Source organism: Trachypithecus francoisi, unplaced genomic scaffold (assembly GCF_009764315.1).
Source record: "Trachypithecus francoisi isolate TF-2019V2 unplaced genomic scaffold, Tfra_2.0 Lachesis_group8, whole genome shotgun sequence".
NCBI classification, from domain to species: Eukaryota; Metazoa; Chordata; class Mammalia; order Primates; family Cercopithecidae; genus Trachypithecus; species Trachypithecus francoisi.
The window spans coordinates 108,750,746-108,777,392 of record NW_022681473.1 but is presented as its reverse complement, the minus strand read 5'-3'; the positions used below and the strand labels follow the sequence as shown (position 1 = coordinate 108,777,392).

At 35.7% G+C, this 26,647-nt stretch overlaps 1 protein-coding gene across 4 annotated transcripts in view; it reads right to left on the bottom strand.

Annotated features, from left to right (window-relative positions):
- The window catches only part of ARHGEF12 (Rho guanine nucleotide exchange factor 12), a 149,686-nt gene that overhangs the window by 58,987 nt on the left and 64,052 nt on the right, over positions 1-26,647 (bottom strand). For 3 of the 4 annotated variants that reach the window (XM_033207811.1, XM_033207814.1, XM_033207815.1), the window contains exons 2-8: positions 21,694-21,717; positions 19,989-20,074; positions 18,384-18,440; positions 6,943-7,041; positions 5,942-5,991; positions 4,634-4,691; positions 821-999 (exon numbers count right to left, since the gene is read on the bottom strand). In XM_033207811.1, coding sequence (XP_033063702.1) covers positions 821-999; positions 4,634-4,691; positions 5,942-5,991; positions 6,943-7,041; positions 18,384-18,440; positions 19,989-20,074; positions 21,694-21,717 — 553 coding nt within the window. The remainder of the gene's footprint in view (positions 1-820; positions 1,000-4,633; positions 4,692-5,941; positions 5,992-6,942; positions 7,042-18,383; positions 18,441-19,988; positions 20,075-21,693; positions 21,718-26,647) is intronic. The other variant, XM_033207812.1, reaches the window with a different exon arrangement.

The window sequence follows — 26,647 nt, the reverse complement described above, 5'->3', positions numbered from 1 at the left end:
GACAGCTCCCTAATTCATCACCCATCATCCCTCCTTGTTTCACAAGCCTATAATATTTTACCAAATTAGTCTTCCTATAATCCTAGGATAATCATGTACTCTTTTGCTTAAAAAGAAATGTTGAATGGATTCTTACTGCTTATGTAGTTACATGTAAATTAGCTTGGGAGATGTGACTTTTCAAAATAGTCAACCTACTATTTTCAAGTTCATCTCCCACTATGTACATCCTTAACAGGCACCAACTAAACAAAAATCCTAGCTACTTCTCCACAATATTTGATGCTTTCTTGGCTCCTTCTATTTATTGTTCTTCTTCTATGTGCTTTCTCTCTCCTTTGAATCTTCATAGAACTTAGTATTTTTTTGCCCTCATAATGTCTACATTCTGCCTTGTAGTATAGTTACTTGTATACTCTTGATTTAATCTCAATCAACAAAGCTTTGTTAAGCACCTTCTACATGCTAAGCAATATTTCAGATGCTGGAAACATAACAGTAAACAAAATAAACAAAAATCCCTGCCCTCCTAAAATTACACATTCTAAGATGACTATAACCTTGAACATAAGAGTACCTTAACTATATTTTTGTGGGTGGCACATTGTTTTACATATGACAGGTGTTTAATACTTGTTAAATTAAATCTGCTATGACAATATTCTAATCATTCCTATTATGTAATTTTTATACTAGTAAATTGTTTTCTAGAACCTTAAATTTAATTAGTTCATCAGCCTAATACTTGAACACTCTTAATATAAAGTAAACACATCCTTATAGGACTGAGTATTTAACTAAGAAATTTCCCCATTCTTACCCCCATGAGCACAGGACTAGTGATTCTTTCCATATTCCCAGATGCTCCAGGTGAATGAGGAGATGTCATGATGGGAGACATATGTCCAATGACTGATGGCTCTACTTCAGAGTCGGCAAGTGGAATCTGGGGCGACCCAGGTGGGCGTCCCTGAACAGTGAGAGCTACATAGGAACCAGCTTGGGGTGGGGAGATGGAAAAAAGGAAGGGAAGGGAAAATAACATTGTCAAGAAACTTTTTATACCATTTTACTACTTAATCTTTGATAGTTCTAAAAGATCCAGTTACATAAGACTGTACCATCATCTGCTAATCATTTCTCCACAGAAAAAAAATAATTTGTCATTTCTTTTACGACTGCCCTAAAAATCCAGAAGAATGATGCCGTTTTCAGATAGCAAGTTACTATTTGCAAGATCAGATATTACTTAAAAGCAAATAAAATTTATAACTCCAAGAATATATTTTCTTAATTTAGAGGAGAGTTAAAATCAACCATCTATTAGTAGCTATGTTTAATTAATTTCTTAAATGTAATTTTTAAAAAATCTTCTTTTTTTAAAATCAGGGTCTCACTTTGTCACCCAGGCTGGAGTGCAGTGGCACGATCTCAGCTCACTGCAGCCTCGACTTCCTGGGTTCAAGCAATCCTCCTCCCTCAGCCCTCACAAGTACCTGGGATTTTTTTTTATTTTAAAGACGGGGTTTTGCCACGTTGCCCAGGCTGGTCTTAAACTCCTGAGCTCAAGTGATCCGCCCACCTTGGCCTCCCAAGTTGCTAGGATTACAGATGTGAGACACGGGACCTGGCCTAGATCTTTGTATTTTAAGATGATATTAACTAGGCATGGTTTAGTGAATACGCTAGAATATAAAATGCAATTTTAAATTAACTTTACAAAATGAGTATGACCAAAAAATATTCTACAATAACAGGGAAAAACACAATCAATAATAAGTAGTAAATTTTAGTAGAAAACATTTGGAGGAATGGACAGGAATTCATTAGACCTATTATGGGAGTGAAAAATCTAGACAGCAAAAATCACCATAATCAGGTCGAGCATGGTGGCTCATGCCTGTAATCCCAGCACTTTGGGAGGCTGAGGCCAGCGGATCACGAGGTCAGGGGATCAAGAGTAGCCTGGCTAACATGGTGAAACCCCGTCTCTACTAAAAATACAAAAAATTAGCCGGGCGTGGTAGCACATGCCTGTGGTCTCAGCTACTAGTGAGGCTGAGGTAGGAGAATCACTTAAATCTGGGAGGCGGAAGTTGCAGTGAGCTGAGATCGTGCCACTGCACTCCAGCCTGGGTGACAGAACAAGACTCTGTCTCAAAAAAAAAAAAAAAAAAATCACCATAATCAGAGTCAGTAATAGATACAGCAAAACTTTTTTCTTAGACATTTCAATAGGACTTTCAAATGTATTTTACACTTGTCTCCCAATTTAACCCTCCCATGGAAATCACCATCAATTATTTCACAGTGTTTTGGTGTTCTAACAACTATTTTTGCTATGTATAACAGTCACAAGTGTTATGATTTGGAGGAATTTTACGTAGAAACACTTTCTAAGGCTCTTCAATCTTATGGCTGTCTATCAGAAAGTCATCTATTATATCTCACTTGCTTATGTACTTGCTTATAATAGCTTCCTAGCTTTTCCCTTCCTTTCTTTAGCTGTTTCTAAACTGCTCTGATTTGGTATCACTTTTATTATATCCAGAATACACATTAAAAAGTAGGACATGCAGGACCTCTGTTACATATACCCAGGCTTTAGGGATGTCAAATTTATATATGCTTTGGATATGCAAAGGTTTTTAGGATGAACTTTAAGTTTGTAGCTATGCCCTTACTATTAGATAAGTAATTTATTGCTAGAATCCCAGAATTTAATTTTTTAAGTAAAATTTATACTGGAATGAGCAAAAAATACAACCCAGAAAGCTAAAGAAATGTTTTTATACATCTCAATGGACATCAGGCATAAACTTATTAACATAAACCGTATTTATGTAGCACATAACAATTTATAAATCACATTCTCATTAAATAAGTGGTCAAATTTATTCAAGTATGGGGATCTAATTTTGATCACTGCACTCTTTTAAAATAAAGTTAAGAACGCTGATCAAAGTGACCATTTGGAGCACTGGTACTCTGATGAAAAAGTTTAAAAATTTTCATAGTTGCTTCACACAGCAGTACAAAGGCCAAGAAAAAAGTTAGTTTATTAAATTTCTTCTGAAGATGTCCATCCACCCAATACAGAGAAATAGAATTAAATAAAATGGTAGTGATTCTGTTTGATCACAAACAACTGTCTCTTATTTCTAGTCTACTTTACTGTGGAATAATCTGATGCAGAAGATCATAAATTCTTTTTTTAATTCCTTTTTTAAAAATTTTCATTCAGTTTGTCTCTCTCGCTCTCTTTTTTTTTTTAAGAGATACAATAACAAATACATAAGGCCCAAACCAGGCCAGAACAAAGAAAAAGGAAGTTACATTTTAGGTGGTGGACTCTCATGTGACTTTCTTTACTACTGTTATAACTGTCATGCTATTTTCCATTCAATATGTGAAGCACTTAGAAAATATAAAATCTTGGCCAGGCGTAGTGTGGTGCATGCCTGTAATCCCAGCGCTTTGGGAGGCTGAGGCAGGTGAGCCCAGGAGTTTGACAGCAGCCTAGGGAACATATCAAACACCAGTCTCTACAAAAACAAAACAAGACAAAACAAAAAACAAGGTGGGAGGATCACTTAAACCCAGAAGTTGGAGGCTGTAGTGAGCTATAATTGAACCACTGCATTCTACAAGACCCTGATCCCTCCCCCGCACCCAAAAAAAAGAAAATATAAAATCTCTCTTGGAAAGCAGGTACGGTTAAAGGGTAACAACAAAATGAAACCTAAGCCCAGGTTGGGGAAGGTGTAGCACCTAGACTTCACCTGACTCAGATTCAGACGACCCACCCCATCACCACCTGCCAGCAAAGCTCACAGGGCCACTGAACCTTCCCTTCTCCCTGTGCAGATGGGAAAACTGAGGCCCTGTGAGTGGCTGAAGCCTGCCTCGACCATACCTCACTGCCAGCTGAAGGTACATGAATCTACCTTTGACCCTGCAAGTGATGGGAGGTTAGCTGCAGACTCCCACTGCTTCAAGCCTGGTTCTCTACGGAGAACTAAGTCCACAGAGAACTAAGTCCAAGTGGGCTACTCACCCCTAAACCTGAAGATCACAAATTCTTAACCCTGAAGATTTCCAAGAGAAGATCGCTACTCTGGATTGTATAATTATTTACTTATCTGAGGGAAAGTTATTGTGCTAGATGATTTTTAAAGTTCCATTTCAGTTCACAAGGCCGTATGTCTGATTTCTCAACCTCCTTCCTCTCAGGTGACTCATGCATTTCTTTCAAATGTATATATTCAATATTACCAAGAATGACAGGAATATTATAATCAACCATATAAATGGAGCTGACAAAAGATAGTTATTAGTTAGTTAAGAGTTTTCACCTCAGATTTTCCTTCAATGCAGGGATCAGCAAACTCTAACCAAGGGTCTAAACCAGGATCACAGACTTTTGGTAAATAAAGTTTTACTGAAGCACAGCCACACCCATTCATTTACATATTGTCTATGGCTGCTTTCATGATACAATGACAGAGTCGGCAGTAGACTATACAGTCCACACAGCCTAAATATTTACTATTTGGCCTATTACAGGAAATTTGCTGATCCTTACTTTAAGGGTTTCAGAAAACAATTAAAACTAAGAATAACATTCACCTACATCTGATTAGCTTCACCACCTCCAGATGATTTGAGTGAGTCACCAGAGTTCCATTCACCTGTAAGAAAACGAAAGGGGTGTATGTCAGATACATCCAATTGAGAGAGTGGATAAAAGGACTTCAGGAATTATCATACACAGTGTAACCAATTATAATATAGTAATCACATTACATTAAAACATTTATGTATTTGATTCAATATTCATTTTCACACCATGATTCTACAGGGCATATTCGGCAACAAAATGAACTTAAACATAAACCATTCTTTCTCTACTGATCTGAATTCAAAATCTATTTCTAGTCTCTCTGTTGTGTTCCACTGGTAGGTCTATATACAGATTAGAGTCATATACATCTCTTCTCATACATACACATACATCTAACATATTTTTTTCTTTAGTGATTCTTTCACCTTTATAAAGTTCATCTGGTAGAATAATCAAATTGACATCTACCATTACAATTCTATTTGCATACAGGTCAGGTATTGCTTATCCGAAATACCTGGTACCAGAAGAAGTGTTTTGGATTTTTTTGAAGTTTGGAATATTTGTATATACATAATGATACATCTTGGGGACGAGACCCAGGTTTAAATATGAGCCTTTTATGTTTCATATACACCTTACACACATAGCCTGAAGGTAGTTTTACACATGTTAAATACTTTTGTGCATTGAAACCAAGTTTTTTGTTTTGGTCTGGTTTTATTTACTGTTTTTTAAAGACAGGGTCTCACTATATTGCCCAGGTCGAAGTGCTGTGGCTATTCTCAGGTATGATCAAAGTGCACTGCAGTCTCAACTCCTGCACTCAAGCGATCCTCCCACCTCAGCCTCCTGAGTAGCTGGTAATACAGGCTCAAGCTACTGTACCTGGTGAAACCAGCTTTTGACTGTGACCCATCACATGAGGTCACGTGTGAAATTTTCCACTTATGGCGTCAGTTTGGTACTCAAAAAGTTGCAGAGTTGGGAGCATTTCAGGTTTCAGATTAGAAATGCTCAACCTTACTTTGATGAGAATTGCTTAATAACAGACTAATCTGGAGAGAAATGACCTTTCCAACATGGAATTACTCTCCTACTCAAGAACATACATTCCTCCATTATTTTCAATCCTTTTATTATGTCCTTCAGTAAAAGATAATATTAATATTAAAACAAATGAAACAAGTTTTTACAGTCAATAGATCACACATAATATGATGCTTTTCATAAAAATGCAAGTGCAAAAAGCAGAATATGACCAATATATGTTGTTTTTTAATCCTACCATAAATTCTATAATAGGCTTTTCCTTACCTTGATGATTCGATCACCTGTCTGTACTCCAGCCCGCATGGCTGCTCCATCTGTATGAGAAATTAATTACTTAAAATGTGATTCATTTGCATTTACTGATCATCTTCCTGACAGAGGAACAGTATAACAAAGTGGTTAAAAACATGGGTTGTCCTTTGGGAAGCTGAGGCAGGCAGATCACAAGGTCAAGAGATCGAGACCATCCTGGCCAACATGGTAAAACCCCGTTTCTACTAAAAATACAAAAATTAGCTGGGTGTGGTGGCACGTGCCTGTAGTCCCAGCTGCTCAGCAGGCTGAGGCAGGAGAATCGCTTGAACCTGGGAGGCGGAGGTTGCAGTGAGCCAAGACTGTGTCACTGCACTCCAGCCTGGCAACAGAGCGAGACTTCATCTCAAAAAAAAAAAAAAAAAAAAAAGGCGGGGGCTGTGAAGTCAGACTTTACATTCAAATCCTGCTTCTACCACTCACTAGTTGTGTGACCTTGGACTGATTTTATGTTTTTTTACTCTAAGCCTCAATATCACCTATAAAATGGGGATAAAAAAATTGTCTACCTCAAAATTATAGCACCCAATATAAAGGAAGTATTCAATATATGGTAACAGCAGTAGAAAATATTGTCATTGTTGTTTTGGGAAAAGAAATGGTATTTTCTTTAATCTGCTATCTCTTTAATCTGTCTTTGCCAAAATATCACTGGTGCCACGGAAAACTGAAATTTCAGAAACTTTTGTGTGGACAATAAAGTATCATGACCAAGGAGTCACATGATTTCTAAAACTATATAAAAACTGATTTTCTAACAAGCACAAAAAAAAAATCAACTAAATTCCTTCCTATAACTATGACATATATTTGACATACAGACGAATCTAGCACAATAGTCCACATGACCTGCAATCTATGTAATTATTCTATTCTAGGGAATTGCCTTTATTTAAGCTTTTCTATTCTTACTCTGTTTACTGAGTGATAAATTGTTTTTAGAAATGCCTTGCCTTCTTTGACAGACTGTACGAAGACTGGATTGTCTCCACTGACCGTCAGCCCAAATCCATTGTCATCTTTCTGGATGACTACGCAACGTTGAACAAGACCTGCACAAGAACCACAGCGTAAAAAAAGAAGGAAGAGAAAACAGAGAAAGGAAAAGACAATAATTATATATTAGTAATAAACTGTGTTCCATTTGGAGAAACACAAAATAGCACATGTAAATCCACAAAGTAAAATAAGAACACTAACCCCCATCAACAAAGCAAACACAAGAACACCAGAGTCACACATACTGTTTTCTCACTGGCGAAGTATAACAGAATTGCTCCAATATTAAAAACAGCTATGAAAAACTGCAAAATATTAAGTATTAGACATGAGACAGCTAGAAGGAAAGCCCATTCACATCTATGCTATTTCTCTGTAGTATAAAATTCTCCCCCTGTCCCGCCCCCCACTGCCCTGTGTTTTTGGTACCCTAATTGGTGTTTAACCCAAGAAAAATCAACTATCTTAGGACATGTGGCTAGGAGTATCTCAAGGAAAATTCTGGAGAAATCCAGTCTTACTCCCAAGAAAATATACTCAGGAAAACAGTAAAAAGAAAGGAGGTGCTTACAGAGTACCTGAAGCTATTCCCCGAAGAAGGGAAGAGAAAGGAAGAGTTCAGGGGGAAGAAAAACCCTGGCTTATAGAAAACATAAACAGAAAGGTAGAAAAAAGTAGGAAAGAAAGAATCTGTGAGCTCAACCAGTTCCTTCATCTCTTTCATATACTTACCTGATTCCTAAAGGAGAATCTGTGTTTCTTCTAAACAGCAAATGAAAACTGTCATTTGAGAGACAAGGTGAGAGAAAGAGGGCCCCAGCCAGAGGAACAGAAATGTCCTGCCAGAGTAGAACCCTGATTAGTACCCAGGGCTGTTTTATCATAGACCAGATCTGAAGATCTTGAACTCTGTGTTAGCCAGAGACAACATATATTTTCAGCTTTGCAGGATCTAATAAGCATTTCACCGAAGTCAATATATAAAACAGGTAAAGCAACACAAAGATAATGATGATTAGAAAATAAAAACTTTTTCTAAAGATTTTTATACAAAGAGCCACAATCTTTTAAATAAGTCTGATTTACCAACCAAACGATATGTTAAAGATATGTTAATAAAAAATATATATAGACTGTGCGTACAATGGCTCATAGAAAACATATACACATAACAATTATATATATATACATACACACAGTGTATATACATATCTATTCTTGCTGATAATGACACATCATGAGTACATGAGCCTACTGTAGCTTAACATAAACCTTAACCCTTGAACTCATGCCCTACACAAAAATTAAAGCAGATCATGGGCCTAAACACAAGCTAAAATTTTTCATAAGGTAACACAGAAGGAAATCGTCAAGACCTTAGGGTATTAAAAAAACAAAAAAGGAAGAAAGAAAGAAAAAGAAAACAGATAAAATACATGTAACAAAATAGTTTATAACATTAAAAAAAGACCTGAAGGTGGGTTTATGAACCGTAAAAGAAAAAAAACCTAGGAAACTGGACAAAATGTAAAACATTTGCTATTCTAAAGACGCTGATAAGCAAATGAAAAGGCAAGACACAGAGAAAATATTCACAATATAGACATCTGATAAAGAATTTGTATCCAGATTATATGCAACTCTCCAACCAATAATGGAAGATAAACGTTAAAGGGGGCAAAATACTTAAATAAACACATCACAAAGATACACCAATGGCCAATAAGCACATGTAAAGGTGCTTAACAGCTGCAGTCGTCAGGAAAATACAAATTAAAACCACAATGAGATACCACTATACACCAACTAGTCTGGCTAATCAAAAGAAGTGGTAGCAAAGAGGTGGAGCAACTAGAACTCTTACAACATGATAACATTGCTGGTGGGGATGTGCTAACATTCTGGAAAACTGTTCGGAAATTTCTTATAAAAGCAAGCATATATTTACATACGATCCATGAACTTTACTCTCAAGAGAAAAAACAATTTGTGTCCACAGAAAGACATACACGAATGTTCACAGCAGTTTTATTCATAAGAGCCCAAAACTAGAAACTCAAATGTCCATCAACAGATGAATGGATAAACATGAATGGATATGGACATGTGATATGTCCATACAATGTATTAGGATGGAAAAAAAGAACTACTCATACATACAACAAACACAGTTGAATCATAAAAACATCATGGTAAGCAAAAGAAGCCAGTACATAAGAAAGTAAACACAACATGACTCCAATATAGAAAAGGAAAAACTAAACTAAAACAACAAAAAGCAGAATAGCAACAGCCTAGGGGAGAAGTAGGGAAGAGGAGTGGGAATGACTGCAAAAAGAAATGAACGAACTTTCTGCAGTGATGGACATGTTCTGTTTCTTAATTAAGATAATGTTTACATGAGTATGCATATTCATTTGTCAAAATCTTCTAACCATACACTTACAATTAGTGCATCTTATTTTACGTAAATTTTACCTCAATAAAGTTGATTTTCAACATTTAAAAATGTGTTACCCCTAAATTCTAGAGACTTCTAAATACTAAATAATTCACATATTCACCACTCTCACAAAACAATAAATTGTAATGAGGGCAGGAGATAACCTATTAGAATTCAACCTTTTTTATCTGTTCAGTGTTACTTCCTTCAAGTAATTAGGACAACTATAAAACAGGATATGAATACATAAATCAAGTAAAAATAGCATTCTTTATAAATTTCTAGTGTGTAATGAGTAGAATTAGAGATTCAGGCCAGGCGCAGTGGCTCATGCCTGTAATCTCAGCACTTTGGGAGGCTGAGACAGGAGGATCACCTGAATGAAGTCAGGATTGAGACCAGCCTGACCAACATGCCAAAACAAAATCAGCCTGGCGTGGTGACGTGCGCCTGTAATCCCAGCTACTCGAGAGGCTGAGGCAGGAAAACTGCTTGAACCCAGGAGGTGGAGGTTGCAGTGAGCTGAGATAGCACCACTGCACTCCAGCCTAGCCTGGGCAATAGAGTGAGACTCCATCTCAAAAAAAAAAAAAAAAAATTATTAGACTCACCAGCATTTTACAGGCATCTTTTCAAATCCATGCTTACTTTTGGAAACAAATATTTCACAACCTCCCTTACAGTTATTTGAAATTTCAAAATAAATTAGACATTGTGACTTTAAAAATCAAGGCAATTATAACACTGAATACATTTTTTTCATACAATATTCGTGCTTCTCTGTTCTCCCACCCCACCTCACAAAAGCTGAAAATGAATGAATTAAAAGTTTCTAATATGGGTGATTGCAGTGCTAAGCAACCTGGGCTTCTTAAATAGACCTTCTCTGCCTGCAGAGAACAGGGCACCTACAAAAGATGAGGGAAAAGGGTATTTGAAGTTAAGGAGTTTGCTATGTCTGCACCTTTCACTTAAATAAAAAATATATAAAGTAGTTAGCTTAATGTCTAACAAATATTAAGGGTTCACACATGTTAAATATTATCTTATTATGATTGGGGGGAGGTTGACCTTGGATTTTCTCCTCTATCCATGCTACTAGTACAATTATAAGTACTTTTATGTTAATAAACTCCTATCAATTAATGCAAATGATCCTTAAGAGGATCAATTCTGGCTGGGCGTGTATGGGAGGCTGAGGTGGGCGGATCACGAGGTCAAGAGATCGAGACCATCCTGGCCAACATGGTGAAACCCTGTCTCTACTAAAAATACAAAAACTAGCTGTGCGTGGCAGTGTGCGCCTGTAGTCCCAGGCTACTCAGGAGGCTGAAGCAGGAGAATCGCTTGAACCCAGGAGGCAGAGGATGCAGTGAGCCGAGATCATTGATAACAGTGAGACTTTTTTTGAGACTCCATCTCAAAAAAAAAAAAAAAGAGGATCAATTATGATTTCTGTCTAAGTTTTGTTTTTTAGCAAACAAAAAAGGAAAGTAGTTTTGGATGAGTAAGGAAGAGAGAAGGGAAATTTAAAGGGGCAGAGCTTCTTATTGTAGTTAGCTTTAGAAGATGAGAGATAGCCGGACATCCTTAAGAAAAGAATCAGTCTTCTTACAAGCTTTTCCTAAATATGTAGACTGAAGTTAGGTGTCCCTCTTACAGACTCCCACTGCACCTTCTGTATACTCCTATTGTATCACCCTTACTCACACTGATTTGTATTTGTTTTTACTCTTTCATTAGATTTTATGCTCCAAAGGTGTGGGGGCTGTATCTTGATCACAACCTTATCTCAGAACCTTGCATATATTCTGGGACACAAGGAAACTTACAAAAATTGCTTATGAATTAATGAAATTCAGACAAGTAGACGAGTCTAGAGATGAAAGGAAACTCAGAAAGGGAGGTCATCAGAGAGAAAAAAAGACAGCACTATGCACAGTCAATTTTATAAATATGCCTAGAGTCCTAACAGATTAATAAGAATCAAGAAAATCTATTAGTATTACTTCAGAATACAGCAAACCTGTTTTCTCTAATTCATAACAGTCTCAGTCTGATAACCTTCCCTCTTAATTACAGCTAAAGGAGAAGATGAGGGACAAAGAATAAAGAGGAAAAGGAAAAAGAACTATGCACACATCCTACTCAATTTTTTCTTCTCCCCAAATCCACTATATTAGCCACATTTATTATTTTATATTTACGTGCTAATGTGAGACTGATGTACTTCAACACGTACTTTAAATCAGTAGACCAATATAAAAACAAAACATACCTTACACATACAGTCAATTCAAAATCTATAAAATACAAATTAACAAAACTGTTCTGTCCTATCTGTGGTATCTGCATAAATTTAGATTTGTGGTAATAATTAACTGAAAATGAAGCCATCCTACCACTCAAAATTCAGAAATCCAGTCCTTTAAATGCTCAAATCTATTATGTTCCCTCTCATTCAAAATCAAATGAAATGTTTTCCCTTTTTCTTCAGAGAAATATTCTGTTTTTGACCAGAAGCTGTTTTAACCTACCACAGAGGGATAACTTCCACCCTCTGTAAAACTAAAATCACCAATACTGGCTAAATTATCATATCTTTGAAATATCCTTTTTGACATATACACACAAAAATCCTACTTCTTTTGTTTGTTTTAGCAAATTTGCATTGAGCATCTGTCCATAGTAGTTATTTAACACTGCAGTCCATAGGTACTGTGAAGAACCCAAAACTACTTGGAGTCTTCGTTCTCAAAGAACATAAAAACCTGGCAGGACAATACTGAAAACAAATGGAGAAAAAAATGACAATGTTTAAGAATCAAAGAATGGTACAGATAATAGGCCCTGTATGTTACAGAGAAAGTCAAAGATAAAAGTAAACTCATAATTCCAAAATAGCAATCTTCAAATTTTATTTTTAAAAAATCCCAAAAACCAGCTTCCATCATTTTTACTTTTTCTGATTTTTACAACTCATATAGTCCATGGTTTTGTTTTGTTGCTAAATCCTTTATCGTCTGGTATAAAGATTATTAATCATAACTACCATACAAATGTATGTATCTGTGAATATGAGTTTTGTAAGGCCACCTAATTACTTTTATATGTGCTATATGCCAGCACTTTGCATAGATACAGGCAGAGTGTTCAAAAAGTAAAACCAGTGAAACTTAAACTTCCTTCAAACATAATCCTAACAGGCAGGCACAGTGGATCACACCTGTAATTCCAATGTTTTGGGACGCCAAGGCAAGAGGACTGGTTGAGGCCAGCAGTTTGAGTGCAGCCTGGGCAACATAGCAAGACCTCTTCTCTACAAAAAATAACAGTAATAATAAACACATGTTTTTCAAAAAAAAACAAAAGACTTAGTCCTAGTAATACTTCTTCAGTCCCATTGTTCTTGGTGCCATATGAGTATTTCTTCACAGCTATTTTTTTAAGTGTATATGTGTAATGGTAAATGAGTGCATACCTCTATCACTGCCCTTATCAAAATGTATTACAGTTCTTTTGTACTAGACTGTGAGCAACCACAAAGCAGGTACAGTCACTTATATCTTTGTATCTCTATCCCTTAGTATAGTGCCTGGCATATAATGGGTGCTCACTAAATAGTTATTAAATAAATTTGAATTTTATACACGAAGGAAATTTTAAATAAACATACTCAAACACTTTCTAATTAGAAAAAAAATCACAGCCTTGAAGACTATGCAAAGTAGAGAAACATTTCTATAAGAACACTAATTAACCTTCTGCCCTGGCAAAATTCCAACTATAATAATTTGATTTTCCATCTACCCCAAAATAACTCCTCTAGTTACAAAAAAATGTTTATTTCCTGTCTCTTAGAAATCATATTTTGACTAGAAGCTGATAAACCTGATATCATGCTTCATCTCATCAGTGAAGTAAAGATGTTATATCAAATTTACATAAATACTATCCTTTTCTAAGTTTTATTTCCTTATCATAACAAAAGACATATTTTTTCTGTTATAACAATGTGGCATTTAAAACCAATATAAAAAGACTGCTTCCTTCTTGCTCAGTAGATAATTACCAATGATCATATTTTGAAATTGAAAAAAAAATGAAGTTTCATTCTATAACTATTCCTGAAGGAAGGCCATAACTCCTACAATGAAAACAGAGTGTGGACAATATTAATGAAAATGGAGTGTTAAACATGTAAGATAACCTGTTAAATCTTCCATATTACATTGACTTTAGTGAAAGCACATTAGTCTTTCTTCACCTTTTATTTTATTTCATGACCAAACTTCTCTAAGTTTCACCTCTTAAGAATTAGCTTCAGGGAAGGGAGTGGAGAAGGGCCATGTGCAACCTCATAAAAACAGCTCATTTTAAACTGGTGCCAGACATACATGTTTTATGAGTAAGACCTCAGATAATCCTTTGATTAAGAAGCTTCTTGATTCTAAATGCACAATCTTGCCAGCAAGAGGAGCCTTACATTCCAACTATGCTGATTTCATTCTTTCAGACCACTACCAGAAAAATGTCTCTAAGTTACATTTCCTTCTATCTTAAAGTTTTTCAAAAGGAAAGAAAGATTCAATTAGGATGAGTCAAGATCTTATTCTATCAATTTTCTCTACTAAAATACTTCCTATGTCAATCTCAACAATCATTCATTAAAAATTCACTTAATGAGGGCCTCCAATGTGTTCAGCATTATGGGAGATGTAAAGACAAACATAAATACAAGTAATTAAATATAAAACAAGATGTCAACATTCAGAAACAACAGAAGTAGCTGGGCAATCCTAGGAAAAGGCAGTACTTGAATTGAGCCTTGAAAGATGAGTAGGATTCTAAGTTATAGGAGGTAAATCATTCAAGACAACAGAAATGGCATGTGCAAAGGAAGAATGCCAACACATATTTGGAAAATGAAACTCTGAAGGAGAATCAGAGTAGAATAAATTGGAAACAAATTGTTGCATTATCTTAACAACTACCTGTACTTTCTTAGCAAGTGAATGACCAAATTCTTACTTTAGTAATATTAATCTGACAAGTCAAGGCAGAATATAGAATGGAGAAAAGTTAATGAATCAATGTAAAACTGAAATAAAAGTAAGTTATAAATCTATTAAAATAGTCTAATAAAATGATGGACAAGGCAGTGGGGTTGAAACCAAAGAGTGAAGGATGAAAAATATTATGATGGGCCGGGCGTGGTGGCTCAAGCCTGTAATCCCAGGACTTTGGGAGGCCGAGACGGGTGGATCACGAGGTCAGGAGATCGAGACCATCCTGGCTAACATGGTGAAACCCCGTCTCTACTAAAAATACAAAAAACTAGCTGGGCGACGTGGTGGGCGCCTGTAGTCCCAGCTACTCGGGAGGCTGAGGCAGGAGAATGGCGTGAACCCGGGAGGCGGAGCTTGCAGTGAGCTGAGATCCGGCCACTGCACTCCAGCCTGGGCGGCAGAGCGAGACTCCGTCTCAAAAAAAAAAAAAAAAGAAAAATATTATGATGGTAGAATCAAGGGGACCTGGCACATAGCTGACCACAGGGGAAAAGGGAAAATGGAGAAGTCAAATATAACTTTAAGGAAATATAAGACTAGGTGAATGGAAGAATGACAGTGTCATTAAAAGAACCAGGGAAATCAAGAGGAAGAGTGATTCCCAGCTGTAGAGAACAATGATGAATTCCAGTTTGGTCACTCTGAATTTATGGGACACTTAGACTGGAGACTGGAAGAAAGATTGGGGACAGAAACTTGGGTCATGCCTACATGTACAAGACAAGAGGGAAAAAACAATCAAATAAAGAGAGAAAAAATAATTACAAAGAGTAAAGAACCAGGTTGATGTAATATCATAGAAACCAAAGAAAGGGCGTTTTGGCACAAATGGAGGAAAGGCCATGTGAGACAAACAGCAAGAAGGTAGCCATCTGCAAGCCAGCAAGGGAATCCTCTGACCTGACCACACTGACATCCTGATCTTGATCTTCTAACCTCCAGAACTGTGAGAAAATAAGTTTCTATTGCTTAAACCACACAGTCTATAGTATTTTGTTACAGTGGCCTGAGCACACTAAGACAGCTTTGAAAAGAAGTAACTTATTTTCTTGCACCGAATACTGTCAGCAGGAATCTGTTCATGACACCATGACAGCAGTTAAGCAGCAGCTATGGGCTAACTCAGAATTCACTTGCTGAATCTCTCATTTCCTACAGTAACCCATAAAAGTATTATTAAAATTAAGTATTATTAAAATTGTAGATCAGAAAACACATCCATACACATTTAACAGACTCTAACAGGTAGAAAGGGAAAAATAAGGGGAAATGGAATAAATAACCGACTGACCACACTGGGCAGAAACGTAACAAAAAAAGTCAATACAAAGCAAACACTTGGTTTCCTTTTAAGATGTACAAAGTAAATCTATTTCACAAAGTAGCTCTAAAAATGCCTAAGAAGCCGGGTGCGGTGGCTCATGCCTGTAATCCCAGCATTTTGGCAAGTCAAGGTGGGAGGACTGCTTGAGCTCAGGAGACAGAGCCCAGCCTGGGCAACATGGCAAGACTTTGTCTCTACTATTTCTCCCTCCCCCGCCCCGGGCAAATCATTCCTTCAACAACCTCATCTCTATTAAAAAAACAAACAAACAAACAAAACAGCTGGGTAGAGTGGTGTGCACCTGTAGTCCCAGCTACTTTGGAGGCTTAGGTAGGAGGATCACTTAATCCCAGGACGTTGAGGCTGCAGTGAGCCATGATCATGTCATTATACTCCATCCTGGGCCACACAGTGAGATCGTGTCTCAAAAAAAAAAAAAGCCAAGAAAGTTTAAAATAAATAATATGTGAGTAACTAGCATTTTTGTTAAGTACCCAGCTAAGGAATTTTACCCCAAGAGAAAACAATGTATAATTTCAGAAGTTTGAAGTGGGCTTATAAGACCCTACACTAAAGTAGAATGTCACCAGTTGCTATGATTCTACTCAGTAGTTTCAAGCTTTTAATTCCCAGAGAGACTTTTTCATCTATGTTAACTGTATGTAATCTAAAGAAGTCTATTCACACAGGTTATAAAATATTTGTAATGTCAAAGAGATTTATGTTAGCATACTAATTCTGTTCTAATCAACTCATCCCTCCAACGAGTACTTTTTGAGGACTTGTGGACTCAGTTCCTTCCAAAAAAGGTATTTCAAGGGTTCTCAAAAAACACACACACAGAGATGCCACACCTTACTTTCCGATTACCACTTAAAATGTTTCTATCACTACCAAGTCAATGGCATGTCTGAACTAGTAATAATATTTCTATCACTGCTGAGAAAAATACTAGTATAATATTTCTAGTCAGAGGTTCCTAAATTGTTAGTCTTCATCCAAAGCACACAACAAACTTCTAACTACACATCGCAGATATAGGAAAATGGAGAGGAAGATGAACTAGAACACTGCAAAGGCTACTGAAAAAGAACAGAGCTATAAAGATAAAGTTCATGTTCCTAAGGAGAGGATAAACTATAGAAAGCTCTTTATACAGAACAGAAAGATAGAGTCTCGAGGAATTAGGTATTTCTTACTTATCAGTAGCCAAAATACTCTGGAAGGAAGAAAAAGCGTAAACTTGATGTGCCACAAGGCATAGTATACGTTTACTGCTGAACTACTGTAAAAGCTATACACAGAAAAAACACTGGTCACAAAAACCCAAGTAAAGAAACATGTGTATACGTCTTAACATAGCAGCATTAACTGGTTTTGAACCAAATACTGAGCTTTCATAATACTAAAAAGTATCTGTTATTATGGGCTCAAGTGCCAGCAGCTGTGAACTGTCAAATGTCTTAAAAGGGGGAGGGCAATTCCTGTATTTTTTTTTCCTCTCCTATATATCAAGCTAGGAAACATCTGCACCTGGGGGAACTTCTACTCTATAGACTTGTGGCTCTATTAAAGATGACCTGATTTCCCTTTGAGGCCAAATTTGGAATCTTCCTAAAAAAAGAAATAATTTATCAGTCTTTCAGAATTATTTTTAAAGTCTTAGCTCCAGGTCATTCCTCTCCTATTCACTTTTCTCAAAAAACAAAAACCCAAAAAACTCCAAAACAAAACCCTAATCAGATCCCAAAAGAAGGAAAGAAGGCAGGTAAAACTGCAAAGGAAAAGGGAAAATAGGTGTGAACTTCACAAACACGGTTTATCGTATCTTTGGAAGACAGGACACAGTCTATAAATATTAGCATTTCAATCATCTGCTGCAAAAGTTGACCACTCAGGTTAAACTTGCTCTTCGTTAAGATTATTTTTAAAAGGTACCATTTTGAAATTTTCCCATTCCAATTAAGCTTCAGAGAAACTTCTCAAAGGCACAAATTCTTCAAGCTATGAAAATAAAATACTTACGTATTTTTGCCATCGTGGATAAATTATACAAGAATGACTTTTCCACATGACGAGGCAATTAAAACTAAACAAACAAAAAATGAAATAAAAATTCCAAAGAACTGCTAATATATCTAAATTACGCCAGTATTATACTTAGAGGAAAAGACTTAATTCCTCAAATTCTTCATAATCCAAACTCTGCAAATGAGACGTGGGAAGAAGATGACAAGAATTCAACGCCCATTCGTGTTATTTGGAGGAACCTGACCCAAACATATTAATCACCTTCCTACCATAAACAAGACGGGAGAAGATGGGCAATGTGGCCTACTCTTAATCTACAATGTTAGTTTCTAGCAACCTTAAGCTTCCACATCACAGGCACGTTAAAAACCCCAGGCTCCCTTTCCCTGCGGTAGATCATGCCATGCACAGCAGACACAAGAAAGGCTGCAGTTATTTTTTAAAAAAGAAAGAAAAAAAAAAGAACAGAAAAGGAACACCATGAAGCAAGCTCCAAAGGGCAAGTCTGAATTAGCTACATTAGCTTACCATATATCTCGGATCTACTCTCCTCTGAACTAGACTTTGTCTTCTTGGAGGAGCTATCTGCACAAGAGCGGGAGAAAAGGAGAGAGATATAGAAAATATGGAGACCAATGTAAGGGGAAAAATTCATGGGGAAAAAAGAATGAATCATGATCAAGTTAAATCGTGCAAACACAAAGTATGAATATCACAGATGACAGCACTTAGAATAGTCACAAACAGCACAGGTAATGACATATTTTAAAGATTTATCGAAGAAAAGACAGTGCAATAAAAATATGTTCAAACAAAACAACACATGAATAGTATACAAAATATATCACCTGATAATTGTAGGGATGACAAAAGCACTAAAAGCTATAATGATCTTATTATGAAGCACTGCATACACCTTTGTTTAAATCTGTCTTTGGAGATGGGCACAGCACAGACATAGATACAAAATAAACCTAACAAGATTATATTTTTGTGAACATAGGGCAGAAACTTTTGACCTTATTGGCAAGACAATATCTAATCATGTAAATGAAAGCCTCTGAGCCCCATGACTACAAAATTAGGCATCAGAATGGAAAATTCTCTCTTCATGGAGATCCGAAAGTGACATAATACATATTCCTACCACCAAAGCCTCCTAAATTGATGACTGGAATTTCATTTTACCTACTCCCCGAAATGCAGAAAATGATTAGCTATGTGCTTCCTAGATAATACTTATAATATTTTTTCAAAATAAAGGAGTTTATACTAATAAAGTATGAAATGTCTTAGATACATAAAACATACTATTCTCTATATTTAAAATTATATTTCTAAGTAAAAATACCTAAAAATAGATACATTATTTTTATGTATCTGAGATTGCAGGATTTACTTCGTCTCTTGTCAAAGGGACATGCAACTGAATAGTATGTGCACAAAAAATATATGTCAGTTTCAAATGACAAAAGCAAGACTACCAAGCACTTTCTATGAATCAAATACTGAGTAAGTTTACAAGGAGAAAGCAAAAGCCTGTATGTTATAAAAGGAGATCAGTCTGAAAGTCTGTTAACGTGACAACCCTAGGAAACATTGCTTAGGTTGAAAGACAGTTCTTTACGTTCAGAATACTTTTTACCTGAAGAGAAAGGGATTTCTATTCATTTGTTTACTCTAAAATGAGACAATCATTAATTTGTGAAACTGATTTATCTAAAACTCCAATTCACCATAATCACAATTGAATTTTTAGATGACTACAGAAGTGTAGAGTTGCTAGAGCCTTGGTTTTATGACATACTACTGCTTATACCAAGATTCAACTTAATACTGAGTCCTTGATTTGACCAAATCTCCAATTATTATATAATCATTTCTATTACTATCACTATTTAAAGATATAATATACTCTACAATGATACTTCTGTAGTGGAATGTACAGTGTTGGAAGTTAAAAATGCTTGCATTCCTGCTAAATGCAAAGGTGTTATTATGATATAATTGGAGGAATGTGAGAGTCCTAAAACAGATTGAACAACTACTTCTGAGTGTTTCGGGTAGCTTAAGCTCTATTATTCTGAACTTCACTACTCTCAATATTCTTTGCAAGAATGAATAGTGTTTTACCTGTGGGGTCAAAATCATGTGATGCAATGCGCTCAACTTTCTGCTTCTTATCTGTTGGTGACTCTCGGTTCAAAATACTTCCATGCCTAAATTAAAGCAAAGTAATCAAAAGCTTAGTGCAAGAAAATCATTAGAATAAAAAATTTAAAATTCCAAAAGTGGATCTTACAAGAGAAACCAGGAAATCAGTTTACTTTACACAGCACCATAAGCCTCTCTAATTACATTTTTCAATAAGTTTTGGTGAAACACAGTCTATTTACTTGATTTTAAGTGCTTAAGATAATTAAAAATAGTATTCAGCATTAAAGTCTCTTTTATTCTTAGAAGGAACTGCTTACAATTTTTTTGTATGGTTTTCACAGGTCAATACTATTATTTCCATTTAACAGACAAAAAAAAAAAAAAAAAAAAGACACAGTGCCTAAAAGGAATTAAACACATTCTCCAACTCTACATATGAAATGTCAAGTTCAAAATCACTGCATAAATACAGCATGCATGAGAACGGTTTAAAATTTAAAAAGCAAGCCTTAGGCAAGCCTCATTTTAAGCCTGCCTAGGTAGTTCTAGCCACAGAAGTCTTAGCCAACCACTTTAAGCATAAATGACATTATTATTATTATTATTATTATTATTATTTCTATGGTTTAGCCAATTACACTGACCAGATAATGACTGGGTGACAAGACCATAACAGTAACACACATGTACACATACACATATTCACTGAAATGCCAAGGTTAATTAGCATTGGATCCTGGACTATGCCGACACTAAAAATGATAAAATATAATAATTAGGAATGACATGCTACCTACATTTTATATTTATGATAATTAAGATAACAGAAGAAATGCTGAAAGCAAAAATACTGAGGAAGAGGCATTTAACACCTGGAAGTGAATAAATATATAGACATGGATACAGGCATAGATATATTTGAACATTTTGGAATTTTTTCTTCACTGTCTTAAAGTAATTAAGACTAGGCCGGGCGCGGTGGCTCAAGCCTGTAATCCCAGCACTTTGGGAGGCCAAGGCGGGCAGATCACGAGGTCAGGAGATCAAGACCAACCTGGCTAACACAGTGAAACCCCGTCTTTAGTAAAAATACAAAAAAATTAGCTGGGCGTGGTGGCGGGCGGCTGTAGTCCCAGCCACTCGGGAGGCTGAGGCAGGAGAATGGCGGGAACCCGGGAGGCGGAGCTTGCAGTCAGCCGAGATCGCGCCACTGCGCTCCAGCCTGGGCCATGCAGCAGGAACCCGTCTCAAAAAAAATAAAATAAAATAAAAAATAAAGTAATTAAGACTAAACTAGTGCCAAAGTTCATTAACTAAAGGCAATTACAGTCACACAAGTGATAAAATACATCAAAAATTAGCATTCCATTTTCACCTCCCAAGCTACTCATAATTCAAAACAGTCACAAATAGATTTTAAAATTAAGTCTCTTCAGAGTGACCTTAAATATCATTTTGAACAAATTTTTTAAATGCTTACATTAGAAGTATTATCAAAACAATGCTGTCTTCCAGAAAAAGTAACATCTTTTATATTTTAAATTTGTAAAACATTTTGAAATTTTGAATTACTTGAATACACATTCTTAAAAACCACAAAAATCCACCATAATTTCAAAGGGATGTTTATAATTAAAATATAACCTAAACTTGAGTATGAAGTGCAATTGAGCAAACTTACCTTATAGGTTTTTTGAGGGGAAACCTGAAACAAAGAAAAAATAAGGATAGATGGAGTTAATTTACTTATAAGATTTTGTTACTAAATTTATTCATCCTACTGAACCTGAATAAGAGATTTAAATCTTATGGTAACTTTCCAATAGCAAGAATCAATAAACTGCAGGAAAAAGAAGTTGAACACCATGTTTAAGTATCTTAACTACTTTGTTAAATCTTAAACTGCCAGTGCATTTACTACCAGCTGTCCTAGAATATAGCTTTTCTTTTTAAAAATCCCAATAACAGCAATTGCTAAATTTATAAAGGGCTTACTAAACGCTATGAATTATTTTCACATGTATTATCTCATTTAATCTTGAAAAAAGAAATCTCTATGAAGAGATATTCTTTCCATTTTATAGATTTTTAAAGATCAAGACAAAAATAAATATTTTGTCGTTAAAATATTATTCTCACTGTTTTCCTAGAAGGGAAAGTTCCTTCCTTCCCATCACTTCACACTACTTCCCAAAATATCTGGGTGTTGATTACTGCACTATTGATCTATGTCATCATGATCCTCAATTATTAGGTTTTGATTTAATAACAGATATCTAGAAAAAAATTAACATTAAAGTACTATCGGTTACAAAAAATACCTTCCAAAAGTAGAAAACAAAGGGTACTTTCCTGTTTTGTTTTTCTGGGGGGTCCTATAAGCTGAAAGAACTACAGCTTTTCCTCCTGGTTGTCTCTCTTTTAAATGAATACTGATGGAAGCTTCTCGATAAGCATTTGATGCTATATATAAATGCTAATCTAAGTCTTCTCAAATATCATCCCACGTTTCCATTTCTATCTTTTAAATTATTTCAACCTATGCATTTTATGTAAAGATTAGTAATAGGAACAGTACTTTATTAAGAACATCAGTAAAACCAGGGTTTTTAAAAAGCCTATTAGTAAAGACAGTTAAGAAATAAACATAATACAATGATACTTCAATGACTACAGTTCATCTGGCATGGAGGTAGAAACAAAACCTCTAAAACACAAGCTGACTTACAATTCCCTTCGACACCTATTTAAACCAAAACTTATCCATAGAAAAAGACAAAGAATCTAAGACCTTTCCTAATCAGTGATAGCATGTTAACTCACAAAGAAGTAGTGATAATAAGTAAAGGGGGTTCTGGGACAAGATGACACTGCTCTAGAGAACAAACTGACTTTACAGAAGACCACGAAATCTTCAGAAATAGGAGTTCCTAAGCAGTCTGTCCATTTAACTGTTGAGGTGGGAGAGGAAGGGAATGGGAACATGTTTCTTAATTTACAGATGAACATACAAGTTGACAGAAAAGGATTCCAACTGAGTTTCTGCAAAGGATAACAACTGTCGTTTATCAACCTTAGCCACTCGACCTCACAGCCATTATAAAAACTCCTACCCTAAAACAATGCTGCTTGCGTCAGGGAATGCAACATTCAGGGGGATGCTGGTAAAGAATCCCGGAAGTTCCCAGACTACTGATTGTAAACCAGTTTCCTGAGCTATTTTCTCTTACAAGGTAACGAAAAAGGAGAGGAAAAAAGAGGACAAAAATGGAATGAGAAAATGAACAAGGACTACAGCCACAGTCTAACTTGCTTATCATAATCTACTTACTACATTCAATAAAGTATAGATTAAGAACTTCTCAAATAATATTAAAATCATAATTTTTTCTCTAATCATTGAATTCTACTTTAAAGTATCTGCTAAAGCAAATAAATACATATGTACATATGTGTGTACATATATGCTGATATGCATAAGTAACAATGTCAAGAACCTTCTTGGCTATTTCATTAGTTCTCTCTGCTTCAGCTAGGAAAATCACCAAGATAATCCTATAGTTTTGCAAAATCCCTACCATATGCTGAATATTGAGACAGATGTAGTCAGAGAGCTGGAAATAGAAAGCTAGAACCTCAAAGAAAGCCTGGGGCTAACGTTGCAGATTTGAGTCATCAACCTACTGATGGTCACTGAAATTTAAAACAAGGAAATCTGAAAAAAATGCCGAGGCTCAAATTTGGGGGAGAAACTAGCATCTGCATAATTGAGAATGGAGGTGGGAGCCAATAAAGGAGATTAAGAAGATGAGTTAGAAAAGAGAAAGGGCTGTCCCAGAAGGGAAGGAAGAGTAGATAATCAATACTATAACTGCTACAGAAAGACAGGTCTGAAAGCTAAAAAGGGGCCAGGTTCTAAACAATAAATCAGTTCAACCATTAGTCTGATGAAATAAATTCTAGTGAACAAAACTCCTATATTTTTAAGTCCCTGTCTACTGTGTAGTCTAACCATGAAATAATGACAGTATCTTTTGGTTAGATATTTATGTAGAACAGCTGTATGTGATTATGACATAATGTTACAGGTGCCTAATGAAACTGTGCCTGGTTTTTGAAAATATCATATTGATAACTTGGACATTTGGTCAACAATGAATATACTGTGTTTACTTGTATGTGTGTGTGTGTATATTTTTCTATTAATCGATAGCAGAAAAAGTCAAATTCCAAAATGAAGAACCATGATTAATAAAGCAAAGAATTATCAGGAATTTGAGTCTCTGAGTCACTGGGATATGGTGGCTAGCTGCCCCCTCCCCTCCCCTCCTCTCCTCTTTTCTTTTCTTTTTTCGATGAAGTCTCACTTCGTCACCCAGGCTGGAGTGCAGTGGTAAGATCTCAGCTCACTGCAACCTCCGCCTCCTGGGTTCAAACAATTCTCCTGCCTCAGTCTCCTGAGTAGCTGGGATTACAGCTGCGCACCACCATGCCTGGCTAATTTTTGTATTTTTAGTAGAGACGGGGTTTCGCCATGTTGGCCAGGCTGGTCTCGAACTCCTGACCTCAAGTGATCCGCCTGCCTCGGCCTCCCAAAGTGCTGGGATTACAGGTGTGAGCCACCGCTCCTGGCCTGCCTTTGCTTTTGATTTTGTATATTAAGCACAGCTACATTTTAGAAATCTTAACCAAAGGCCTTAAATGTTCAGAATACATTTATTCTCTCAACTCAGAATGCCTTTTTCTTGTTAAATTCTGAGTTCTAATTTTAAAGCCCTAGGTGGTCCTTCCCAATGTGTTATTACAGTGTAGAGGGAAATGTGATTTGGTAGTTAAATAACCCTTACCCAATAAATAATGTATACTAGAGTAGGATTTACATCTTAACCAAGTTTAATTATTCTAACGAGCATACACAAACACACAATTTTATAACTGGAATAGTCCTTTAATATTGTTAAAAAGAATTTCTTCTGGACTTAAAAAATTGCAAAGGACCAGAAAGTTTTATGTTGTCACATATTTGCTTATAATAAATAGCCTACTAGAAATCTTTTTTCTTTTATTGATTTCAGTGCATAAAGAGCCTTTTGACAATACTTGAGTGTGAAGTGTTCTGAAACCATATGAGAAGAAATGCTGATATCACACTCAAACCTGAATTCATACCCTTTTCTCTCTCCTCTAGGGTATTAGATATGTCTTCCCTGGGTTTAGTTATAAAGGAGCATTTGAGACTCTAGTTGGTTCTTCTTAATAAGGAATGGTTGAAATGAAGGGGAGATGGTTAAACAAATTTTTCTTACATTGGATAGTGGTTAAGATTTTATTAGCAGTCAAACAATGTTACCTATTAAATTTAGAATCATTAAGAATTCCATTAGTAGATACACTCTGATTTTAGTGATGTTAAAATGAGGAGAAAAAACATAGTAACTTGAAATGAGTGAAATACAGCACCATTTTATTGGAACCCACTCCAGTGAGAAGAGTTACTAGACAAAGAACTCTGCAAATTAGACAACAATTAAGGTAATTTTAAAGTTCAACCATCATAAGATGATGTAAATATCAGTGCAGAAACTATACTATTGCAAATCAGAAATGGACAGGGTGGGATGGGAATAGTATTATTGATTGTTATAAATGAAAATTCCCTAAAATTTCAAGGCCTTGGGGGGCAACAGACTCCTCAGTAACAAACGTAACTGGGTTAATATTCTAGTTTCACAATTTAATAGGTGTTTGAACTTGAACAAGTTGCTTAACCTCTTTAAGCATCTCCTCTAAAACATAATTACTAATACCTATACCTACACCTCACAAATTTGTTTTGGGATTAAATTGGAAAATAAGAAGCACTGCCTAGCAAGCAGTAACCACTTATGTATTTACTATTAAGAAGAACAAAAATAACATCTGAATGTTAGTGATATGTATTCAAATTAAGTAGAAAAGAAAAAATAAATTTAAAGACTAAATATTCAAATAAGTTTTTAGCTAAGTAAAATGCATAGAAATGTATAATTCAAAGCCAGTGATGAAACCACAGATTTAATTTACCAAGTTGTATCATAGAAAATTCATGCCAAAACTTAAACTCCTCAGATGCTACACTGTAAGAAAAAGATCGGGTTGCAATCTGCACTTTAAATTTTCCTGAAAAGTAGGAAAAAGTGTTTTCAAACGTCGTGAAATTGTGTTGACCATACCTGCCACTCATTAGCAAAAAAGTCCATTATTTCCTCATCTCCTTTAAAATATCAAAGGTGATTAAGGCATCCTGTGGGCTGGATTTAAATTAAGTTTTTAATTTACCTGTTTCTACAAAACAATTAGAACGGCTTAAAACATAGTGCTTAAAATTTGAAACTAATATGAATCTGAACTGCCTTGCTCTATTATTATTATTTTTCACAAAATAACAAAATAGCTAAGAGGACATTTGTCTGCAATACATAAGAGCCCTTAAGTACAGGGATTTAGCACATAGTGCTGACTCCAGCCGAACTGCCAATTCAATCTTTAGTTCTCTGGATAGTAAGATTCACAGAACCAAAAGTATTAAATGACCACCCGCTTACCTCGCAGCAACAACAAAATAAACAGTCATAAACCCTTTCACCACCTACAAT